The sequence below is a fragment of the Mauremys mutica genome, chromosome 20 (assembly GCF_020497125.1).
Source record: "Mauremys mutica isolate MM-2020 ecotype Southern chromosome 20, ASM2049712v1, whole genome shotgun sequence".
NCBI lineage: Eukaryota > Metazoa > Chordata > Testudines > Geoemydidae > Mauremys > Mauremys mutica.
Window position 1 is genome coordinate 15,353,599 of NC_059091.1, and position 22,655 is coordinate 15,376,253.

The 22,655-nt window shown below is 58.6% G+C and overlaps 1 protein-coding gene across 2 annotated transcripts; it reads right to left on the reverse strand.

Moving 5' to 3' along the window:
- Window positions 1-1,292: 1,292 nt before the first annotated feature.
- On the reverse strand, window positions 1,293-22,048 carry SYDE1 (synapse defective Rho GTPase homolog 1). 2 transcript variants are annotated; one of them, XM_044994868.1, is made up of 8 exons: window positions 21,834-22,048; window positions 11,522-12,412; window positions 10,302-11,075; window positions 9,725-9,948; window positions 9,330-9,456; window positions 7,479-7,645; window positions 5,886-6,117; window positions 1,293-5,079 (listed from the first exon to the last, which is right to left on the reverse strand). In XM_044994868.1, exons 1-8 carry the CDS (start codon window positions 21,988-21,990, stop codon window positions 4,640-4,642), a joined length of 3,012 nt encoding a protein of 1,003 aa, XP_044850803.1. In that variant the 5' UTR covers window positions 21,991-22,048; the 3' UTR covers window positions 1,293-4,639. The 2 variants fall into 2 exon arrangements, with proteins under 2 accessions (XP_044850803.1, XP_044850802.1); XM_044994867.1 differs by lacking the exon at window positions 21,834-22,048 and having other exon boundaries at window positions 1,294-5,079; window positions 11,522-14,202.
- Between the last annotated feature and the right edge of the window lie 607 nt (window positions 22,049-22,655).

Here is a 22,655-nt window from a genome sequence, read left to right on the forward strand (position 1 = left end):
TGCTCCCTGCCCACTTACTCTTACTCAGTTCCTGGAGATCAGGCTGGGATGAGGGGCACTCTCACTGTGCCTTCAATGTTAGCTCCTTGCTGCTTTCAGGCTCTGGTGCTCAAGTGCTGCCCCACAACAAGGCAGTGATCTAGCTTGGCAAAGGGTTAAAAGCCAGCAGAGCCAGCACCCAAAGCAGGTGCTGATGCAGGGGCAGAGCCTGGGGCCAGCTGCCCATGCAGAGAGGAGCAGTTGTATCTTGCTCCCCCTGCCAGAGCCGTGGGCATGACCTGAGGGCTTGCAGGCCATGCTCCTCCCATGTATCCTTTCTACCCATTCGGGCTGCAACAACTGGCACACATTGTAGTTTTAGGCTGAGGCCAGCAGGGGGCCTTGCTGGCCTCCACATGGCATTTGAGCAGTGGAAACATCTATTCCTGGGGTAATTCTGCACCACTGCACAATGCAGCATTTGCACAGAATTAATGTTCTGTGCAGAATTTCCTTTGCGCCTGCAGAATTGATGCTGCTAGTTGCCAGTAGGGGCCACTGGACTTCACAAAGCCCAGCTCCCAAATAGAAGATGCTGCTGGGAGGAGGGGGTAAAAGCTGGAGTCATCCCAGCAGCTGCAGTTCCCAGCATGCCCTGAAGGAAAGAGGTGGCATGCAGGAAACTCCATACAAGCCCTGGACCCAACATCAGGTTGTTTCGCCCTCTGGGGGGGTAGGGGAGTGGGTGCCTGGACTGGGGGGCACCCCGCAGCTGAGCTCTGGAGGGAGGGGGTGTGGGTGTCTGCCCTCCCCAGTTGGGGCAGAGAGGGAGAAGAGAAAGAGGAATTGGGTTGTTGTAAGGGTTTCTTTAACTCTCTGCCCCTGGAGGAAGTTCATTTGTTGTCTGTATTGTTACAGATATAGTAGCTGACAGTATTTTGAACTAAATTATCAAAATAGTTGAAATTTATGTGAGTACATTGTTATTGTTACAAAATATGCAGAATTTTAAAATATTCTGCACAGAACTTTTAAATCTTTGGTGCAGCATTCCCCCAGGAGTAAACATCGCTGTTCCTGCCTGCATGGACCCCCAGCTCCAGCACAGTGATACTGCCCAGCAGACAGGAAGGCAAAGCTGGTGCCTACAGCCACCCCAGGGAGGCCATTGAAGGGGACAGCCCTTCCTGCCCACAATAGCCAGGCTGCTGCCCCCCAGTGATGCCCCAGCTTCCCAGCCGGACCCCACCCAGCCCTTGCTGCCATGGCCTGAGTGTTCTGCACCTACAACAGCTGGGTCGGAGGCAGCTGGAGCACTGGCAGAGGCACCCTCTTCCCTTGGTGAATGTGGCCCCCACGCACGCACACACAAACACAATGGCAGGTGTAGCTGGTGTCCTTTATTGCTGGTGTTGGCAGTGGGCAGGATGCCTTGGTGTGCATACATGGGTACCATGCTGACTCCCACCCTGGCATGGGTATTTCCTTAACACACAATAAGTAGCCATCTCCAATTCCCCATGGCGGGGGGTGCCAGGCAATGGGGGGAATGGCTGGACCCTGCAGCCCCCACCCCAGACAGGGCCCCCGCAAGCATAGCTGCTTCTATAACATGGTGGCATTCCGCTGTGACCCCCTTCTTCAGTCCCAGACTCATCCATGGCAGGAGGCACTGCAGCCCTCCCGTCACATTCACGTGGGTTCCCTTAAGCTAATACTGGGTGAAAGGCCCCGCCCCCAAACTCTGGGCTCTTTTCCTCCCTGCCAGAGCAGCTCAGAACGGGGGCTACTGGGCCTTGTGCTTTGAGAGGGGATGGGGTGAATTTCCATTAGAGCCTGGAGTGAGGGGAAGAGCATATGTCATGGTTTTACCTCTTCCCTCTGCAAAAAAAAATGGCTTTTTTCCCCTATAACTGAGTATTTTATAAACATTGTGAAAATCCATACATTAAATATCCACACAGAGCAGCCAGTCTTCATGAACATGCGCACACACAAACCACATACATCTCACCCCCAAAGATGTACACACAAACATACACGCACATCCCACTCACAAACATGTACACACACACCACAGACAAACATGTCCCTACACCACACACAACCGTCCATCCCCACCTTCTCAAATGTACACACAAACCACACCCCTACACCCTTCCACACACAAACATCCAAACATACACACACGCACACACTACACTGCACTGCACACACACCCAAACATGTATACACACCTACATCATACATACACAAGCAAGAAATCTAAATAAAGCTGGCCTCTCCAGTACCAGGCTCCCTGGAGGATGGTTGTGCAGGGGGATTGGGTGCATTTCCATGAGGCCCTGCAGTGAGCACCCTCAGGCAGCTGTGCCTGGGCGCCTGGCACACTGAAATCAGCGCTGCAGGCACAGGCGCTGCAAGGCACAGCAGCATCGGGTATCCCAGCAGTACCCTGGGAAATGCCAGAGCTGGCCTGGGTGCAAGAGGGCAATTGATGCCTTGAGCTTAGTTTGGGGCTAGTCTGCCCACGTGTTGCCCTTTCATGGGATCCATTTGGGGAAAGGCACATCCAGGGAATCACCTCCCGCTCCCCACCAGCCCTGAGCACCCACCCAGCAGGGCCCCAGCTTGGAGCTCTGTTTGCTACTGCCCAAGGAGGCTGTACTGCACGGAAGCCAGTGGCCTTGGTGCAGCCTCTGCACTAGCCTCCCCTACTCTGCAATGCAGAAGGTGGAGGTGACAGCCAGTGAGCTGGGGCCTCCAGATCACATCCAGGGGTGTGCCTGCTGCTGCTGCTCAGTCAAGAGTGCATGGGAGGCCTCCCTGCCAGGCCTGGCCTGAACAGCAGGCGCAAGGAAAGCCCAGGCTGGAAAGAGCTGGGGGCTTGGCTGCCAACCCCAGGCCCTGGGTTCTCAGTGTCAGCCAGCTGCAGGGTGGGGCCTGCCCATGAGACCAAAGATGCCGATGAGAAGCAGCCACAAAGAACTCCAGGCCCCAATCTCTTGCCTCATGCTGGTCTGTCCACGTGCCATGGGATCCCAGGGCTGCAGCCCATTCTCCCCTAGGGTGACCAGACAGCAAATATAAAAAATCAGGACAGGGGGTGGGAGTAATAGGAGCCTATATAAGTAAAAGATCCAAAAATCAGGACTGTCCCTATAACATCAGGACATCTGGTCACCCTAGTCTCCCCTCACTGTTCCACCAAGAGCTGCAGCCAAGCAGGATTGGAGGCAGCAGCCAGGCTGGGGGAGCCTGGAGTAAAGAGCCTGGAGTATTGTCAGGTTGGGGGAGGATGTAAACATGGCACCAAGATACTAACTAACGCCATGGCAAGCTGAGAGTGAGCTGCCATAACTGGCACGGCCCCTCTTCCTCCCTGGCAGGGTGCAGTAGATTGTGGCTTCTGTGTGAAGCAGCCCCGGAGCAGAGCACACATGATGGAGGTCAGGGACCCTTGTCGATATTCTAACACTATGCAGGGGGGATGCCTCGCCTGGGATGGAGGGAGGCCAGGAACAGGCCTTAGCCCTGGCTCTCTCCTGGCCCAAGGCTGCCCCCCCACCCAAGTGGGACACAGTGTTAGTAGCAAAACACTGACAGCGAGGCCAGTCCCACAGCATGGTGCTCCTGACCCACCCCCTGTACCATGCCCAGGGCCTGGCGCTGCCTTCCTGACTAGCCTGCATGAAGCACCATATTGGCACAGCTTCTACAGCCTGGAAAGCCCACTGCCAGGGTCACACAAGCAGTGCCCACAAACTTCTGCTCCAGTCCAGTCAGGGGACAGGCTCAGGCTCACAGGCTGATTCTTTGGCTTCTGAGATCCAGAGAAAAGAAGGCTCAGGAGGGAGCCGCTCCCCCTGCCCTGTGCACTCCCTGCACATGGTATCGCCCCAGGGCAGAGAGCCAGGCTCCTTCCAGCCCATCACACAGGGCTGTGATGCTGCCCTGTAGCCAGATAGCACTACTACATCACCCACGGTAGGCTGAGAGTGACAAACACTGCAGCAGTGAGTGACCCTGAGTGCAGCCCCCTGGCTGGCTCAGCCCCTCATCCATACTCCAGCCCCAGAGCCCCAACTTCAGTGAGCTGCCACACACTGGCCTGGTGGAGCACTGCCCTGGTGTCTCCAAGCCCCCATCCATGCTGTGCAAATCAAAAGGCTGCGAGAGCCAAGTGCTACACAAATTTGGTCACACTCCAAATGGCTTTGGCTTAATCTCTGAGTTCCTATTAATACTGGGAGCTCGGTGGCCATGCCTGGGCGCGTGCCCCTGGAAGCTCGACGGCCACACCCAGGCGTGCACTGTGTTGGTCTCTCCCAAGCTCAAGCCTAGAGGGCAAAGTGTGCTGGAGCCCACGAGAGAGCATGAGAACACCTCCCGTACGCTGTACCTGCTGCTCAGGGTCCCTGCTCCTGGGCAGGTTGCTGGATTAAGGCTGACGGCCTGAGTCATCGCCTGCTACAGGGCTGGGCCAGGCTCCTGAGCATGGAGCCTAAAATTCTTTAGCTGAAGCCCCACCATCTGGTGCCTGGCACCTCCCCTGCTGGCTCATGTTTTGGTGACACTGGAGCCCGGCAGGGGATGTGGACGGTCCCAGGGAGCGTAGGGGCAGGGAGAGCCAGGCACTGTGGTGGAGCAGCCAGGCCACTCACAGGCACACATTGATCTGCTTGGAGAGCTCTCGCTCCAGGTCCAGGATGAGGGCATCAAAGTCCTTCAGGTTGAGGCGGGGGCTGAAGGGCGCCTCAGGGTCGTCGACCAAGGCAAAGTCCCCCACAAAGACCGTCTGGCTGGGGCCGCCCAGCCCTTCCCGCAGGTCCAGCACCTCGTTCTCGCTGTCGCTGCCGGCCACCTCGGTGTAGTTGACCTCGTGCCCCGGCCCGGCCACCAGCCCATACTCCTGGCTGCACACACTCCACTCCCCAGCATAGCGGTTGGTGGGGGGGCTCTCCAGGCCTCGGGGCCGGTGACGAGCCACCACCTCACTCCCCAGCAGATCCAGCCGCAGGGCAGGACGGCGCCTCTGCCGCAGGCAGCTGGACTGAGCCCTTTCCCGGCCCTCCACACCACGCCCTTTCCTGTAGGGGGCTGGGGAGACAGGTCGCAGTTACCACAGTTCTCTCCTCCCACAGTCAGACAGGCTAATCAGGGGCTTCAATCCCAAGGGGAGAAGCTCTGGCGGCGCATTCGCCCCCCACCGCGCAGCAGGCCCCCGGCGGCACACTCCCCACCCCCACCCCGCAGCAGGCCCCCGGCGGCACGCTCCCCTCCCACCTCCACCGCGCAGCAGGCCCCCGGCGGCACACTCCCCTCCCACCCCCACCCCGCAGCATGCCCCCGGCGGCATGCTCCCCCCCCCCCCCGCAGCAGCCCCCCGGCGGCACGCTCCCCTCCCACCCCCACCCCGCAGCAGGCCCCCGGCGGCACGCTCTCCCCCACCCCCACCGCGCAGCAGGCCCCCGGCGGCACGCTCTCCCCCCACCCCCACCCCGCAGCAGGCCCCCGGCGGCACGCTCTCCCCCCCTCCACCCCGCAGCAGGCCCCCGGCGGCACGCTCCCCTCCCACCCCCACCGCGCAGCAGGCCCCCGGCGGCACACTCTCCCCCCACCCCCACCCCGCAGCAGGCTCCCAGCGGCATGCTTCCCCCCCCGCAGCAGGCCCCCAGCGGCACGCTCCCCCCCCACCCCCACCGCGCAGCAGGCCCCCGGCGGCTCGCTCCCCACCCCCACCCCGCAGCAGGCCCCCGTTGGCACGCTCCCACCCCCACCCCCACCCCGCAGCAGGCCCCTGGCGGCACGCTCTCCCCCCTACCCTTCCGGAGGCCCTCGTGGTGCTCTCCCCCTCCCCGCAGCAGTCCTGTGGCCACACGCTCCCTCCCCTCAGCTGCACTTACCAGGCCAGGCCTGCAGCAGGTAGTGCAGCACCTCAATGTGCCTCTTGAAGTCGACAGCACTGGAGATCTCCTCACAGTGGGCGTAGCTGCGGGCCCTCTGGCGCCATGGCTCCTGATTCTGGTTGAGCAACACTGGCCCGAAGCACACGGCAATGTTCTGGGAGTTCATGCGGTTAAAGTCGTGGAAGGAGGCCACCAAGCTGAGATGGTCCAGCAGCACCGTCAGCGTAGCCTGGGGAGAGGGGAGCGTCAGTCCAGGGCCTGGCCCTGCCCCACCCATCCAGTTTTGTCGGTTCAGGATCATCCCAGAAATCCCACGTTTTTGTACCTCAGAGGTCACAGCGTTAGTCTGTGCCCAGCTGCCAGGCTCCTTGGAGGGAAAGTACCTGACTCGGAGAAGCCGGGGGAAGGAGGGACGGCCTGACACTGAAGCCTAGGTGGCTGGACGCTAAAGCCAGATAAATTCAAACTAGAAATCAGGCACAAGTGTTTACCAGGGATGGGGATGAACCACTGGCACAAACTTCAGGGAAAGTGGTGGATTCTCTGTCTCTTGATGGCTCCAAAGCCAGGCTAGGGCCGGGCTGGGAGATGCTTTAGCCAAACACAAGTTACTGGGCTCAATACACAACATGGGGGTAACTGGGTGACATGTAAGGGCCAGTGCTGCCCTGGATGTCAGACTGGGTGATCTAATGGTCCTTCCTGGCCCTAAAATCTGTGAATCTACGAGAACTGTGCTATTTCCTCTGATCTCACTGCGGTGAAATCCCTCAATCCCAAGGGGCAGCCAACCTGGAAAGCAGCCCAGGATCTTAGGCCCCTGCAGTGAGCAGCACTGGCTACGTGCCTGAGGCTGTGCCAGAGGAGTGCCCAGCCCCCATGTATCCAGCACTGTACCAGGCATGCGCAGCCCGTGTGCACAGCAGGGGCAGCACTGGATCCATGCCACTGGCACTGCCAGGTGTGCCCAGCCCCCATGTGTGGCAGGGGCAGCGCTGCCTCCATGCCGGTGGCAGTGCCAGGTGTGCCCAGCCTGTGTGTGCATGGCAGGGGCAGCGTTGGCTCCGTGCTGGTGGCAGTGCCATGTGTGCCCAGCCCCCGTGTGCATGGCAGGGGCAGCGTTGGCTCCATGCTGGTGGCAGTGCCATGTGTGCCCAGCCCCCGTGTGCATGGCAGGGGCAGTGCTGGCTGTGTGTCCAGGGTGGTACCATGCACATACCTGGCCCACATATTCAGCAGGAGCAGCACTATCAACCACTGTCACGGGCATGCCCAGCCCCCATGTGTGTGGCAGGGGCAGCGCTGGCTCCGTGTCTAGATCTATGCCATGCATATGTCTGGCTCTCACATGTGCAGCAGGACAGTGCTGACTCCATACCTGGGGCTGTGCCATGCACATGCCCAGCCACCATATGTGTGGTAGGGGCAGAGCTGACCACAGCCTCCCACCTAGGAGATGGGAATGTGACAGTCTATGGTGACATTGTTGCAGTAGCACCAACCAGCCCCCCAGGACTGCTCCAAGGGCACCATGGCTTGGCTTCACAGCCAGATGTCCTTTCCTACCTGCCCACAGTCCCCTGCACTCACCTTCTCGATCTCCGGCAGGCAGTCCAGCAGAGCGACCGTCTCCTTCGCATTCTGCCTGCTAAGCATGTCTTGGGGCTGTCGCTGGGCCATGGCCTCCAACACCACCTGGTAAAGGGTCTTGGTGATGAGGGGCGTGGGCAGCTCCCGCAGATAGTCCTTCAGGATCCCTGCAGGAAAAAGGCCAGACTCCTGTCAGCTCCTTGGCAGGCTCCTCTCCCACACTGGTCCCTCCTGGGTCCCATTGTGGGGAGGACACAGGACTCATGGCATTGAGCAGCCTATAGAAACTACAGGGAGTGCACAGAGAGCCCGAACTTCTAGGTTCTATCTCTGGGAGGCGAGTGGGGTCTAGTGGCTAGAGCAGAGGGACTAGGAGTCAGGACTCCTGGTTCTACCCGTAGCTCTGGGAGGGGAGTGGGGTCTAGTGGGTTCAGAGAGTCTAAGGCCAGAAAGGACCACTATTATCATCTAGTCTGACCTCCTGTATAACAGGCCAGAGAACGTCCCAAAATAATTCTAAGAGCAAAGCTTTTAGAAAACCATCCAATCTGATTTAAAAACTGTCAGTGGTAGAGAATCCACCACAACCCTTTTTCCAATGGTTAATTACTCTCACCATTAAAATATACACCTTATTTCCAGTCTGAATTTGTCTGCTTCAACTCCCAGCCATTGGATGGGTGTTAGTTTTCTCTGCTAGATTGAAGATCCCCTTATTAAATATTTCTTTCAAATGTAGGTACTTATAGACTATGTAAGTCAATCTTTAACCTTCTCTTTGTTAAGCTAAATTAACTGAGCTCCTAAAGTCTATCTCTGTAAGGCATATTTTCTAATCCTTCAACCATTCTCATGGCTCTTCTCTGACCCCTCTCCAATTAATCAACGTCCTTCTTGAATTGTGGGCATCAGAACTGGACACAGGATTCCAGCAGGGTCGCACCAGTGCTGAATACCTCTCTACTCCTGCCCAAGATTCCCCTCTTTATGCATCCAAGGACTCTTTTGGCCACTGTTCAGCTGATTATCCATCAAGATAACTACCAGATCTTTTTTCAGAGTCCCTGCTTCCCACGATAGCGTCCCCACATCCTGTGAGTGTGGCCTTGTTCCTGATGTATACATTTACATTTAGCTGTATTAATACACACATTGTTTGCTTGTGCCCAGTTTACCAAGCAATCTAGATCAGTGACCTGTCCTCTTCAGGATTTGCCACTCCCCCAACTTTTGTGTCATCTGCAAACTTTATTAGTGATGATTTTATGTTTTCTTTCACCAGGCCATTAATAAAAGTTAAATATTGTAGAGCTTAGAACCAGTCCCTGTGGGATACTACTGGAACCACACCTGCTTGATGACAAATCCCCTTTTACAATTACATTTTGAGACTTATCAGTGAGCCAATTTTTAATCCATTTAATGTGTGCTGTTATATTTATATTGTTCTAGTTTTTTAATCAAAATGTCAGGGGGTACGAAGTCAAACGCCTTGCAGAACTCTAAGTATATGACATGTACACTACTACCTTTATCAGCCAAACTTGTAATCTCATCACAAAACGGTATCAAGTTAGTTGGACCAGATTAGAGTGGGGGGCCAGGAGACAGGACTCCTGGGAGCTTTACCTGGCTCTGGGAGAAGAATGGGATCGAGTGGGTTAGAACAGGGGGGGGCTGGGACTGAGGACTCCTGGGTTCTACACTCAGTTCTGGGAGGGGAGTGGGGTCTAGTGGCCAGGTGTTGCAGTGAGCCTCCTACTGAGTTGCCTGAATGTGCGTGGGGGGGGGGGGGGCAATCCGGGAGCTGTGCTGGTGCTGCATGGGGGTGAGGAGTGGCTGGGCACTGACCTGTGATGACGTTGATGTCTGGGTACAGCTGTTCAGAGAGCGTCACAGCAGCACTGTCCCTCTCGAAGGCATCACGCAGCTCCTTCTTCACAGCCGCCGAGCCACACAGCCGGTAAAGCCCTACAATCTGGGCAGAGGAGGTGCTGTCAGAGGGAAAGCCCAGCCCTCCCCACTTGTCCCAGGACCCAAGGGGCAGCATGGGGAGGGGACAGGGATACAAAGAGGGAAGACAGCACAGAGCCCATGGCCTGCTGGGATCCTGCCTGCTCAGGAGCCGCGCTCACCGGCTCCTTGCCATGTACCTGCTGTGCTTGTGTTAACTGCGTGGCATGGGGCTGGAGTGCCAGGTGTCCTGCAGAGCCCACTCCCCCACTATCGCCTCCCCCACCACTCACCTTCAGTCCCCGCTTCTCGATCTGGGAAACGCATTTCTGGATCAGCAGCGGCACCTTGGTGGCAGTGTTCTCTCTTTCCACCAAGTGACGCAGCTCCACGCCAAAGACCCGGGGCTCCCGGTCACTGGGGCTGCTGGGCATGTCCCACTGCTCCACCAACATCAGCTTGCAGTAGAGCAGCCCGCGCGGCTCCAGCCGCACTGCCAGCTGCTGGGCCCTGCACCCTGAAGAGCAGAGGGCACCGGCACATGTCAGACCGGAGCGAGATGTGGACGATCAGCAAGGGCCAGCTGGGAAACCACAGCATCTGCCCCACCTAAGTTCTGTCCTATGCCCCCCCACAGCCCTGTCCATCTGAGCACCATTGGATCCTGGCTCCTGCCCATTTGTATGTGCCCCCCAGAGTCCTGCCCAGCTGAACCCCATGGGGCGCTGATCCCTGCTCATCTGTATGTGCCCCCCAGAGCCCTGTACATCTGAGCCCCATTGGGCATTGCCCCCTGCCTGGATGCCACTGCCCCCACTCAGGCCCTTTCCCGATCACCAGAGCCCCTGCCTCACTGGCTGCTCCCGTTACCTCTGAAGATGTGGGGCAAGACAATGGTGCCATGGCAGCACACACGGTTCCGGCAGGTAGCCAGGTCCCAGGAGAAGACAATGACCTTGAGGTGTCGGGCCCCCTCCAGTTCCAAGTTGAAGGTGTGGTTGAGGCTGAGGAAGGCAGCTGTCCATGGCAGCAGGGCCGTGCGCGCCTTGGGGGCTGCGTCCACCTGCAGGACGCAGAACACCTCCCTGGACTCAGCCTTTGGGGGCTTAAGGTCCCCCACACCGTGCAGGTGGACACTGACTAGGCCCGAGATGGGCTGCACACAGCGCGGCTGTTCCAAGGAGCTGTAGGGCTGGAAGGCATCCACGTCCAGCCTGGCCCCAGGCTCATGCCCCTCTGGCCCAGGACAGGCACGCTTGTCCGCTTTGGCCAGCAGCTCAGGGGAGTCACCATCACTCAGGTAGCCGCCCTTGCTGGCTGCCTTGGCACGGTGCGGGCCCTGCTGGGATGCCACGCTGCTGTCCAGGTGGTAGCGGCTGATGACATTCCCTGGCTCCTTGCGGGCATCCAGGGGTGAGGTGCTGCCACTGCCCTCAGGCTCCTGCCCCCGGGGCCGGGCACTACGCAGGCTTAGCTTCCTCCTCAGCTCAGGCAGCTTCTTCATCTTCAGGGAAAGGCGGCGCACGGTTCCCGGGGACTTCACTCTGCCCAGGGAGCGCCCCTTCTTGGAGACGGTGGGGCTCAGCGGGGGGGATGGGCCAGCCAACCCCACAGCCGCGCTCACACATGAAATCGGCAACTTCCCTGGGGGGAGAGACTTGATGAGACAGGCACCCCAGCCCCAGTGGAAACTGGAATGCATGGAGAAAGGGAGCCCCTTCATCTGGGGCATGGAAGGGAAGGGCCATTACAGAGAGGAGGGCCTGTGAGACCCAGAGCAGCCAAGACTGACTTGCTGGGGACGGAGAGAGTGGCTGATCCCACACAGGGAACCAGGCTGCAGTGGGGATTCGGATGCAGGGACAGGGACCTCAGGAGGGGCTCTATGGAAAGAGGGGGACCCCACGGGATCAGGTGCCCCATGGGATCAGGGAACCAGCAAGGGGGGGCCATGGGAGAGGAGGGGCTCATGAGATCAGGGTGGGGCTGCCACCAGAAGATGGTGGGGCCACGTGGAAGCACCTCTCTGTCTCATGTTTCTGCCATGCTGTTCAACCCACAACACACCCTGTTAGCACCATACCCCTCACCATAGGCCTGAGTCCTGCCGGCACCCGTCTCCTCGCCTCGACCCACTGGCCCAGCTGGGGTAGGTGCATTCTGTGAGCTGGGGCTCTCCACTTGCCTGGCGATGCTCCTGGGGGGCTCTTCATCACCTGGCTCTGCCCTGCTGGGCCTGGCCTTGTCCCTGTCAGATTCCCGGCTCCCTGTGCCACTGCCCCACTTCCTCCAGGAGCTGCCGGGCTCGGTGCCTTGCCTGACACCCACAACGTCCTCATCTTCAGGGATAGGGTTGTACCAGATCTCCCCTTCGCTGCCCATGGCGCCCACCTCCTTCAGCTCTGTGCTGGCGCTGGGGGCCAGCTCCTCCGGGCCCTGGGCCTTGCCCGAGGAGAGGATCCAGTGGCGGCTGCTCCTCTCCAGGTTCTGCAAGTAGGCACCATGACTGGCACATCTCACAGCACTGCCGGAGGCGCAAAGCTCCACATACCTGCACATTGACTCAGCCTCCTCATCACCAGGGGCCAAGCCGGGCTGAGGGGTGGGGGGTGCTGCGGCTGGGGGGCTCTCCACAAGCCATGCCTCATCCTCAAGGGCTGGCCCCCCTGTGTGGGTGGGGAAGAACTGCTCCTGGGGCCGCAGAGGGCACTGGGGGTCCCCGTCAGTCTCTCGCCCTGGCCCTACCCCTTCACCCTCATCCTGCAGCTCTGCGGAGGCCGTGGGACTGGCAGGCACCTTCCTGCTGTAAGAGCTACATGGCACGTCCCGGATGCCACATGAGAACCTGGCCCAGCTCTGCTTCCTGGACACAGTGATGGCTGCCCCTCTCCGACAGCTCCCGTCGGGGTCATGAGACACTGGCTCTGGCCCAGGGCCTGGCTCCAGCTCCATGGGAGAGTCCAGCATCCTCGAGGGGAGCTCTGTGGGGAACAGGAAATGTGAGCTGAGGGTTAATATCAGAACATGCCCAGCGCACACACATGCCATACCTAGTGCACACCTAGTGCGTACACCAAGTGCCCACCCAGCATAGACACATACACACCATACCCAGTGCACTGTCAGTATGCACCCAACACGCACCACAGCCAGCACACACCCAGTGGTTACACACCCACCCACCATGCCAAGTGTTCTCCCAGCACACACAGCCCAACACTCACTTAGTGCACACCCAGTACAGACACACCACAAACCTCTTAATGCCAACTGACAAGGGGGTGCAGAGGGGTCACTGGAATCTCCTGATTCTGGCGTATACATTCTGGTTCACCAAAGAATGTTGTGGGAGGTCTCAAATAAAAGCTGGTGTCACACTGGTCAATACTATCATTGTGAAATGTACTTACAGGTACTATGTAAAGAGTTATGTAGATATACTGAAAATATACTCAAGACTGTGTCTAGAGACTTGGCACCAGCAAAGGAGAAGAACAGGTTTCTCTCCAACAAGAAATGTTTCTCTATCGGGCAGTTTCCACATAAATTAAGTATTGTATGTTTCACAGTGGGTGCCTTATCACCAGTCTGGACTGAATGCAAATGAAGGATTGTAAGAATTTCAAAACAAACTAAATAGGAAGAACAAAGCAGCTGGGGGATGAGAGAGACCTTATCTGCAGGTAGACATCAAAGGGTTGAGCCACTATGTTTTGGAGGCAAAGATACCCAGGCACCCTTGACTGAGGAAGAAAAAGAACAACACTTTTGTTTCATGGAAAAGGGATAGGAGCGTGGTTGAGGCTGGTATGGGTTGGTGCGGGGGTATGGCCATACAGGCTGATGCTTGTGTGGGTTATGTGGGATGGGAACATGGCCATGTGTTGTTGTGACTGGTGTGGGTTGTATGGGAACAAGCATGGGGCATGGCCTATGGGACCGGAGTGTGGCCATGCAGGCTGAGGCTGCTATGGGCTGTAGAGGAGGAGGTGTGGCCTGTGGGATAGGGGCTGAGGCTGGCACGGGTGGTATGAGAGAGGGCATGACCCATGGAATAGGGCTGTGGCCATGCATTGCTGCAGGAGACAGTGTATAAATTAGCTGTTACCACTTAAGAAAGAAATCTTGGAGTCATCATGGATAGTCCTCTGAAAACATCTGCCCAAAGTGCAGCAGCAGTCAAAAAAGCGAACAGAGTATTAGGAACCATTAGGAAACAGATAAATAATAAGACAGTAAATATCATAATGCCATTGGATAAATCCATGGCATGCCCACACCTTGAATACTGCATGAGGTTCTGTCACCACATCTCAAAAACATATATTAGAATTGGAAAAGGTACAGAGAAGGGCAACAGATGACACAAATTTGGGGGAGTGGTTAAGTAATGAAAAGGTCACTGATTCAGATGGCTTGGTAAACTGGGCACAAGCAAACAATATGTGTTTTAATACAGCTAAGTGTAAATGTGGACATTTGGGAGCAAAGATTGTAATACGCACAGGATGGGGGCCTCTATCCTGGGAAGCAGTGACTCTGAAAAAGATTTGGGAGTCATGGTGGATAATCAGCAGAACATGCACTCCCAGTGTGATACTGTGGTCAAAAGAGCTAATGTGATCCTGGGCTGCATAAACTAGGGAATCTCACATAGGAGCAGAGAGGTTATTTTACCTCTGTATTTGGCACTGGTGCAACCACTGCTGGAATCCTGTGTCCAGTTCTGGTGCCCACAATTCATGAAGGATGTTTATAAATTGGAGAGGGTTCAGAGAAGATCCATGAGCATGACTGAAGGATTAGAAAATATGCCTAATAGTGATAAGACTCAAGGAGCTCAATCTATTTATCTTAACAAAGAGAAGATTAAGGGGTGACTTGATCATAGTCTATGACTTGATCACAGTCTATGAGCACCTACATGGAAATAAATATTTAATAATGGGATCTTCAATCTAGCAGAGAAATGTCTAACATGATCCAATGGTTGGAGGTTGAAGCGAGACAAATTCAGACTGGAAAATAAGGTGTAGATTTTTAACAGTGAGAGTTATTAACCATCGGAACAATTTTACCAAGGGTGGTGGATTCTCCATCACTGACAATTTTTAAATCAGAATGGATGTTTTTCTAAAAGATCTGCTCTGGAAATTGTTTTGGGGAAGTCCTCTGGCCTGTGTCATACAGGAGGTGAGGCTAGATGATCACATCTATGAAAAAACAAAATGATTCGGGAGACGGAACAGCTTCCAGAAAAGGAGAGATTAAAAAGACTTGGACTGTTCATCTTAGAAAAGAGACAACTAAGGGGGGATGTGATAGAGGTCTATAAAGTCATGACTGGTGTGGAGAAAGTGAGTAAGGAAATATTATTGACCCCTTCACATAAGAGAAGAACCAGGGGTCATCCAATGAAATGAATAAGAAGCAGGATTAAAACTAACATAAGGCAGTACTTCTCCACACCATGCAGAGTCAACCTGGGGAACTCATTGCCATGGGTGCTGTGAAGGCCAAAAGTATAACTGGGTTCAAAATAGAATGAGATAAATTCATGGAGGATCCGTCTATCAATGGCTATTAGCCAAGATGGGCAGGGATGCAATCCCTTGTCCTGTGTCCCTAACCCTTTGTTTGCCAGAAGTTGTGACTGGATGACAGGGAAAGGATCATTCGATAGTTGCCCTGTTCTGTTCATTTTCCTCTGAAGCATCTGGCACCAGCCGCTCAGACCGGACACTGGGCTGGATGGATCATTGGTCCTACCCAACATGGCCATTTTTTTGTTATGGGGGAGGCAGCTCTGGACACTCCCTGCTCAGGATGTGCAATGCTGGGGGAAGGGATGGGCTGTCTGCGACCTCTGCTCGAGGAGGGCTGTTCCCTGCAGGGGCCTGAGCCGAACCCTTGCACAGTGGAGTCTTTTGCCACAGCCTTAGCACTCACCCTCAGCCTCCTGGGCCTAGCTGCCTCAGCATGTGCAGCAGGGCTGACAGAGGCGTCATTGTGGGAGCACTGGCTGGGCAGGCGGGGAGCTCCCAGCACACAGCTGCTCACAGCCCCTGCCAAGTTGGATTTCCTGTTGTTTACTGCCTGGCTGTGAGGGCAGTGCTCCCTCCTCCCAGCCTGGCCTAGACTGGCCCCGCAGCGTGGGGACACTGGACCCTTTGCAGAACGGGGCCTATCCCCTGTGTACAGCACCTGCCTCCCACAGCCCCCTCCTGGGAACGAGCCCATAGACCAGCATCACATGGGCACACCAAACATGGGACTGCAGAGAAGGGGCTAAGTCCTCCCCATATAATCTCCACTCGTCTCCCTCCCTACAAACGCACATACCTCCCTACAGACGCTCCTCTCCCCCGCACACTCCATTGCCCCATACCTCCTTCCCACTCCTCGCTCCCTCCCTCACACTCACACTCCCCTTCCCAACCCCCTGCTCCCCACACACGCACCCTGCTCTCTCCACATGCACCCCATTCCCCCCCACATGCACCCCACTCCCCCTCACACACTGTGCTCCCCACTCACGTCCTCCCTGCTCCCCACACACATGCACCCTGCTCCCCACTCATGCACCCTGCTGCCCCCCACATCCTCCCCACTCCCCCCTCACATGCACCCAGCTCCCCACTCACATCCTCCTCGCTCCCCCCCACACACACCCTGCTCCCCGCTCACATCGTCCCTGCTCCCTCCTCACATGCACCCCGCTCCCCCCACACATGCACCATGCTCCCCACTCATATCCTCCCTGATCCCTCCACACATGCACCCTGCTCCCCACTGACACGCAATCTGCTCCCCACTCACATCCTCCTCGCTCCCCCACACACACACCCTGCTCCCCGCTCACATCGTCCCTGCTCCCTCCTCACATGTACCCTGCTCCCCCCACACACGCACCATGCTCCCCACTCATATCCTCCCTGATCCCCCCACACATGCACCCTGCTTCCCACTCACACAAACCCAGCTCCTCGCTCCCCACACACCCCGCTTCCCCTACACACGCCAACACTCCCCACTCCCCGGACACACAGACCCCACTGCCCGCTCACATCTTCCCCACTCCTCTGCCTCCTCACACCCTGCCTGCTCCTCGCTTCCCCCCACTCCTCACTCCCCCCACACAGATCATTGCCTCCACATCTTCTCCTCTTCTTGCTCCCCACCACACTCCTCACTACCCTTCCCTCCCACACATACGTGCACCACACTACTGTCCCCCACACACACCCTGCTGCCCCCCACATCCTCTCTGCTCCTCACACACATGCGCACCCGCCTCCTCCTCCCACACACACGTGTGTGCACCCCATTCCTGACACCCACACATCCCCATCCCTTGGCACACCTGCTGGGGCTGGGTGAGATCTCTACTCACAGGTGCTGGGGAGCTGAGGGGCAGGATGAAGCTGGTTGAATCACAAGGGACCAGAGTGGGGGGAGTGGAGAATAAGAAGGAGCCAAGGGTGGGTTTACAGGGGGGCAATGAAGGTTGGCCAGTTGCTGTGGCAGGAGGATGGCTTAATGGCCATTGGCTGGAGGGGTTGATGTGGGTGTCAAAATCCGACCCAGAATCCCCACATTTGAGAGGTTCGAGATTCCCCCAGACTCCTAGGGCCCAGGACCCTACAAAAAGGATAGTATGTGGGCCACACCCAGCAGAAGGGCGCAGGGCCGCCCAGAGGATTCCGGGGGCCCGGGGTCTTCGGCGGCGGGGGGCCCTTCCATTCCAGGACCCGCCGCCGAAGTGCCCCGAAGACCCGCGGCAGGAGCCCCCCGCCGCCGAATTACCGCCGAAGCGGGACCCGCCACCAAAGTGCAGCCCGGTCTTCGGCGGTAATTCGGCGGCGGGGGAAGGTCCCCGCCACGGGTCTTCGGGGCACTTCGGCGGCGGGTCCCGGAATGGAAGGGCCCCCCGCCGCCGAAGACCGGGCTGCGCTTCGGCGGCGGGTCCCACTTCCCCCCCGCCCCAGCCCCAGCCTCTTACCCCCGGCTCCCTCCTCACCCGGAGTCTCAGCGCCTCGCCGGAACAGCCGCAGCGTGTGGCCGGCGGGGCCTGAGCTCCGTCCCGCTCAGAGCCGCGTGGTGATGGGGCGGGGCTGTGAGCTCCACGCCGAGCTGGGGGAGCTGAGCTCAGCCCGGAGCTCCCAGTCCCGCCCCCTCCCCACGCGGCTTGGAGCGGGGCGGGGCTCAGGGGCTCCGCTGGAGACATGGCGCTTGATGCGCTGAGGCTCCAGGAGAGGGGTGGGAGCCTCCGCTGTTCTCTTGGGGGCCCCTGCGGAGCCCGGGGCCTGGGGCAAATTGCCCCCTTTGCCCCCCCCCTCTGGGCGGCCCTGGAAGGGCGGACCAATGCCAGCCAGGATTCAAACCCCAGAGCTCCTGGGCCCTGGGGCTGCTGGATCTGAGCGGGGGGACAGGTGGGGCGGGCGAGACGGGATCTGGGGCTGCACAGGGGGGCAGGGAGACCAGAGCTGGGTCTGCACAGAGGGGACAGGAAGGCCTTGAGCCACTGCGTCTGTATGGGGAGATGGGAGGAGCTGGGGCCACTGTGTGTGAGGGGGAGGCATGGGGTGATGGAGCCATTGGGACCACATGGGGAATGGGTGAGGTGGAGGCAGCTGGGCCTGCACGGGGAGATGGGCGGGACTGGGGCCGTTGGGTCTGAAAAGGTGGGGAACGGGGGGGGGGGGCTGGGACCATGGGGTTGGTGCCGTTGGAGGGTATTGTGTAGGGTCGAGGGGGTCAGAGCTGGGGCCTCTCATGAGAATGGGAGTGGCTCGGGAGCGGGGCTGGGGCCGCTCAGTGGGGTAGATAAGGCTGGGAGCATTGGGTCAGTGTGGAGTGGAAGGTGGACCTGGAGCAGAGCTAGGGCCACTGGAGTGGGGGAAGCGGGGCTGGGACCATGGAGGACGAGAGGGGCAGGGGCTGCTGCATCTTCATAGGGGGGTGGGCAGGGTGGGGGGGGTGGGGCTGGGGCTGCTGGGTCTTTGCAGAGGGAGCAGGGCTGAGGCTGCTGAGAGGCCAGGGGAGCAGGGCTGGGTCCACTGTGTGGCACCCCAGTGAGTTGACTCCACTAGCCCTGCAGAGGCACAAAGACCAACAGCCAATCAGGGAAAAGAATTGGCACCATGTGACTCACCTGACAGCACAGGAAATAACACCCCGAATCTCCCGCTCACTGGGTTGCCCCAGTGACTTGATCCCAAGAACGGCAGGGCCCCAGGATCAGGCTAGGCCAGGGGGTGCTGGCTAAGGGACACTCCCTGGTGGCAGGGAGAGTGACCTGCCCTGAGGCAGGCTCCTTGCCTCCTGACCCTACTGCACCAGCGCCCCAAACCTGCCAGCAGCAGGACCCCCACCCCAGATCTCCAGAGTCCCAGCCCAACACCTCATCCCCAAGGGCAGTCAACCTCTCACTGCAGCGCTTCTGAGCAGCCACCCCCCACTACTAACCCGATTCCATCCTTCCAGGTGCAAGAGCCACCTCCTCTGCAGCGTTGTACCCTTGCCTCCCAGGGCCCAGTCTGACCTTCCCTCCCTGGCCCACAGCCCTTCATCCATTCCCTTTGTGGCTGGACATGGTCATCGATTCACCCCAGTGGCCTCTCCCTGCTGTTCTCCAAGCTTGCCCTGCATCCCACTGCCCTCTCTCCTGGGAGCAAATCTGTAGGGAAACACTTGGAACACAGAGCGGAGTCCGGAGGGGCGTGTGTGCAGTCAGTGGTGAGTGCCCCCTCACCTGTGCTGAGAGTGCTGGGACACAGGGACTGGCAAAAGACTGGCTCTTTGCCCTGGCCCCTGTTGCCTCCCATGGGCCAGGATCACTGGAGGTGATACCCCGATGCACAACTGCAGGGTTGCCAGTGCACCAGGATGGCATCCAAGGGTACCTGTGGCCAAGCACCAGCAGCAAGAATGGGACACAGCCTCAGCCCCTGGGAGGCAGCAGGAGGCCTGGCTTGTGGATGCTGCTAGGTCACAGCTGAGTGCCAGTGTGAAGCCCTGAAAGCCTAGACCGTGGCTGTTCTGTGCCTCAGAGGTGCTCATCCTCAGGCCGGGCAGACCATGCCACAGCCACAAGCTCTCCTCCAGGTGAGGGAGCCCCACGTACCGTTTTGCAACCCCTCCTCAGCCATGCACTGCTCACAGCCACACAGGGGGCTGGTGGGGACCATGCTGCTCCTGTGGGCTGTGATGGGTGGATAGAGCTGACTCCCTGCATCATGCAGTCCAGGGAGCATCTTCCTTCTCCCAATGGCTGCATGCAGAGAGTGAATGGGACCAGTGGACAACTAGACCTGCAGGGGGCTCTGCAGGAGATTTGCAATTTCCCATCACCACCCACATAAGGCAGCCTGCTAAGGACAAATCAGTCCGCATGGATGCATTTCCTTGGCCCCTGGCTATCAGCATGGCCTTTTCTGATGAACCACAAGGCTGCATAGCAAGGGCAGAACAATTCCGGGAGCTGATCTAGCAAAGGGAATTGCCAAAACATGGATTGCAGGCTGTTCTCAATCACAAACTCACCAGGAACCTGCACCTGCTCTGACTGCAGGAAGCCACTCGTCCTGGACTCCTGTCAGAGGCTTCTTGCTGGGTCACTCTCTCACCCCTTTGCCATGTCCTCATGGTCTCGGTGGGGGCTAGCTCTGGCATGAACAATTCCTGCCTCTGAATATTAAAGAAACTTGATCCTTGGGGCGGGGAGGTGACCATTTGGGGTCATGGTTCCAGCCTTTCTCCCCCACCACCAGGACCAGAAACTCCATGTTTTTTTAATGAAAGCTGCCAATTTTTCCAAATCCCAGGACTCCAGGAGCTGAGGCTTTGAGTCACTCCACATAGTGCAAGTGTAACCCACACACACCTTCTGGGTGTGGTGTTCTGTCCCATCTAGTGGCACTGAGAGAGAGAGAGAGAGTTTGCTCTACAGCCTTAGCGAACAGGCTGTTGACTTTTAGCTCATGCCGTAGAGGCTCATGCACTAAGCTCCAGAAGTCCCTGATTCGATCCTGCCTGCTGATGACCAAGGTCTGTTGGTGTTACAAGGGGGGTTCGTCCAGGATTCAAACTGGGAAGTCTCTGAAGCTCAGGACCCGCTTCCTCAGCTAGGGGAAGTATGTAACCCACACACCTCCTGGTTGTGGTGCTCTGTCCCATCTAGTGGCACCAAGAGAGAGAGAGCTTAATAAGTTTGCTCTACAGCCTCAGCTAACAGTCAGGTGGCTTTTAGCTCATGCGGTAGAGGCTCATGCACTACGCTCCACAGGTCCCAGGTTTGATCCCAGGGGGTTACACAAGACTTCTGTCACAGTGGGAGATTTGGCCAGGCTATTCCTTGGTTCTGATTATGCTTTGCCATCTCTCCACTGTGTCCCCTCCTCCACCCATCTGCTCAACCCCCACCACCCAACCTTTGCTCAGTGCCTCTGTCACTGCTGGGCCATTTCCCCCTTGGCACTCACACCCAGACCCCCCCCCCCTTTACTCACTCCTTATGCCACAGCACACAGAGACCTGTCAACCCATAGCAGCCCTGACACACAAGCTGGGATCCGGACTCCTGATGGGCCAAGGTTGGTGCTCGAGTCCGTGCTGAAACAAACAGTATTGTGGGCACCACAACCAAACCCCAGCGCAGGGGGGAGGAAGCCGGGGGAGGAGGGGCAGTTTGGACTGCCCCCTGCTGGGGATTGCAGGGCAGTTGGGTGGGTCTGAGCCCTCCCCGCTGAGGTGGAAGGGTTTGGGTTTGCCCAGGGAAGCAGGAGTGCCAGGGCAATCTAGTCTTCTTGCCCCGGCTCTGGGGGCGCTGGTTGGCTCCTGCCCTTTCTCCTTCCAGCCCTCCCCCCGCATTCTTCCTTCCTCCCTTCTGCCTTTTTAGGAGGGAGACAACGGTTGGGGCTCGAGCGCCGCCCCCTGCCCCTCCGATCCCAGCTCCCCTGGCGCCCCCAATGGCCGGGGGCCCTGCAGTCCCTGCCCCGGGCGGCCCGCTGAGGACTGGTCGCGAGCGCTGGACGGGATGGGACGGGGCGCGCGGAGAGCGCCAGGCCCCCTCGGAGCCCCGCTGGCTCAGCCCCTGCTCGGCGGGGCGCTCCGCTCCCCCGAGCATCCTCGCGCCGGGCCCTCCTTCGCTGACAGCCAAGTCCCGGGCCAGAGCCGCGCGTCCCAACAACCAGCGCCTTCCTTCGGCTGCGCCCCGCCCTGCCCGCGGGCCCCTTCTCGCCCCGGGGCGCCTGCAGCCCGGCTCCGCGGGGGGTAGCCCTGCCAGCGACGCCGGACCAGCAGCTCCGCGCTCCTCAAGGTCGGGAAAGTTAAAGTTGGGCGCTTCCCCGGTGCTCTGAGCAGCGCATCCCTGCCCCGCCAGCGCCCCGAGCGCCGCAGTACCTCGCTCCTTCTTCCTGGGAAGCTTCTCTTTGCCCCTCAGCCTGGAGAACGTCCTCCGAAGCAGGAGCTCGGCCATGGCCCGGCCGGGGCGCACGGGACGGGGGTGCTCCTCACGCTGCCAGGCTGCCCCCGGTGCCCAGCGGTCGCTCGCCGACATCCGTCCGCTGCCGCCCCGCCATCCCGCGGCTCGGCCTCGGGCAGGAATCTACAGGAAACGAATTCCAGGAATGCTTTCCCCAAACTCGGCCGGGCTCGGCCCCCAGCCGGAGCCGGAGCAGGAGCTGCTGGGAGCTGTAGTTTCCTGGCACCTGAGCTCGCGCGAACTCGCCACTTGGCTTCGTCCCTCGGGGTCCGAGGGCGAGCTGAGGAGAGCCTGCAAGAGTGCCGCGTCCGTCCCCGGCCGAGCAACGGGTCATGGCCGAAGCAAAACACACACGAGGATGGGGAGGGGGCAGTGAGCGCCAGTCTACTGCCCTTCCATGGGGGTGGGGGCTCTAGAATATGGGGTGGGGGCTCCTGAGGGTGCGGGCTTTGGGGAGCGCTGGGGGTGGAGCTCTGGAATACTGAGCTGGGGGCTCTAGGGAGCGCATGAGGGATCTCTGGAATATGAGGTGATGCCTGGAACACAGAGAGGGTGGGGTCTGTGGAATAGGGGTTGGGGGCTCTGGAATACAGAGGTGGGGGCTCTGGGGAGCACTGAAGTGAATGGGGGCTCTGGAATCCAGGGGTGAGTACTTGAGCAGAGAGTCTCTCGAATATAGAGGTGGGGGCTCTGGGGATCTCGGCCACATAGGGGGCTGCTTTTGGTGGTTGGGGTTATTT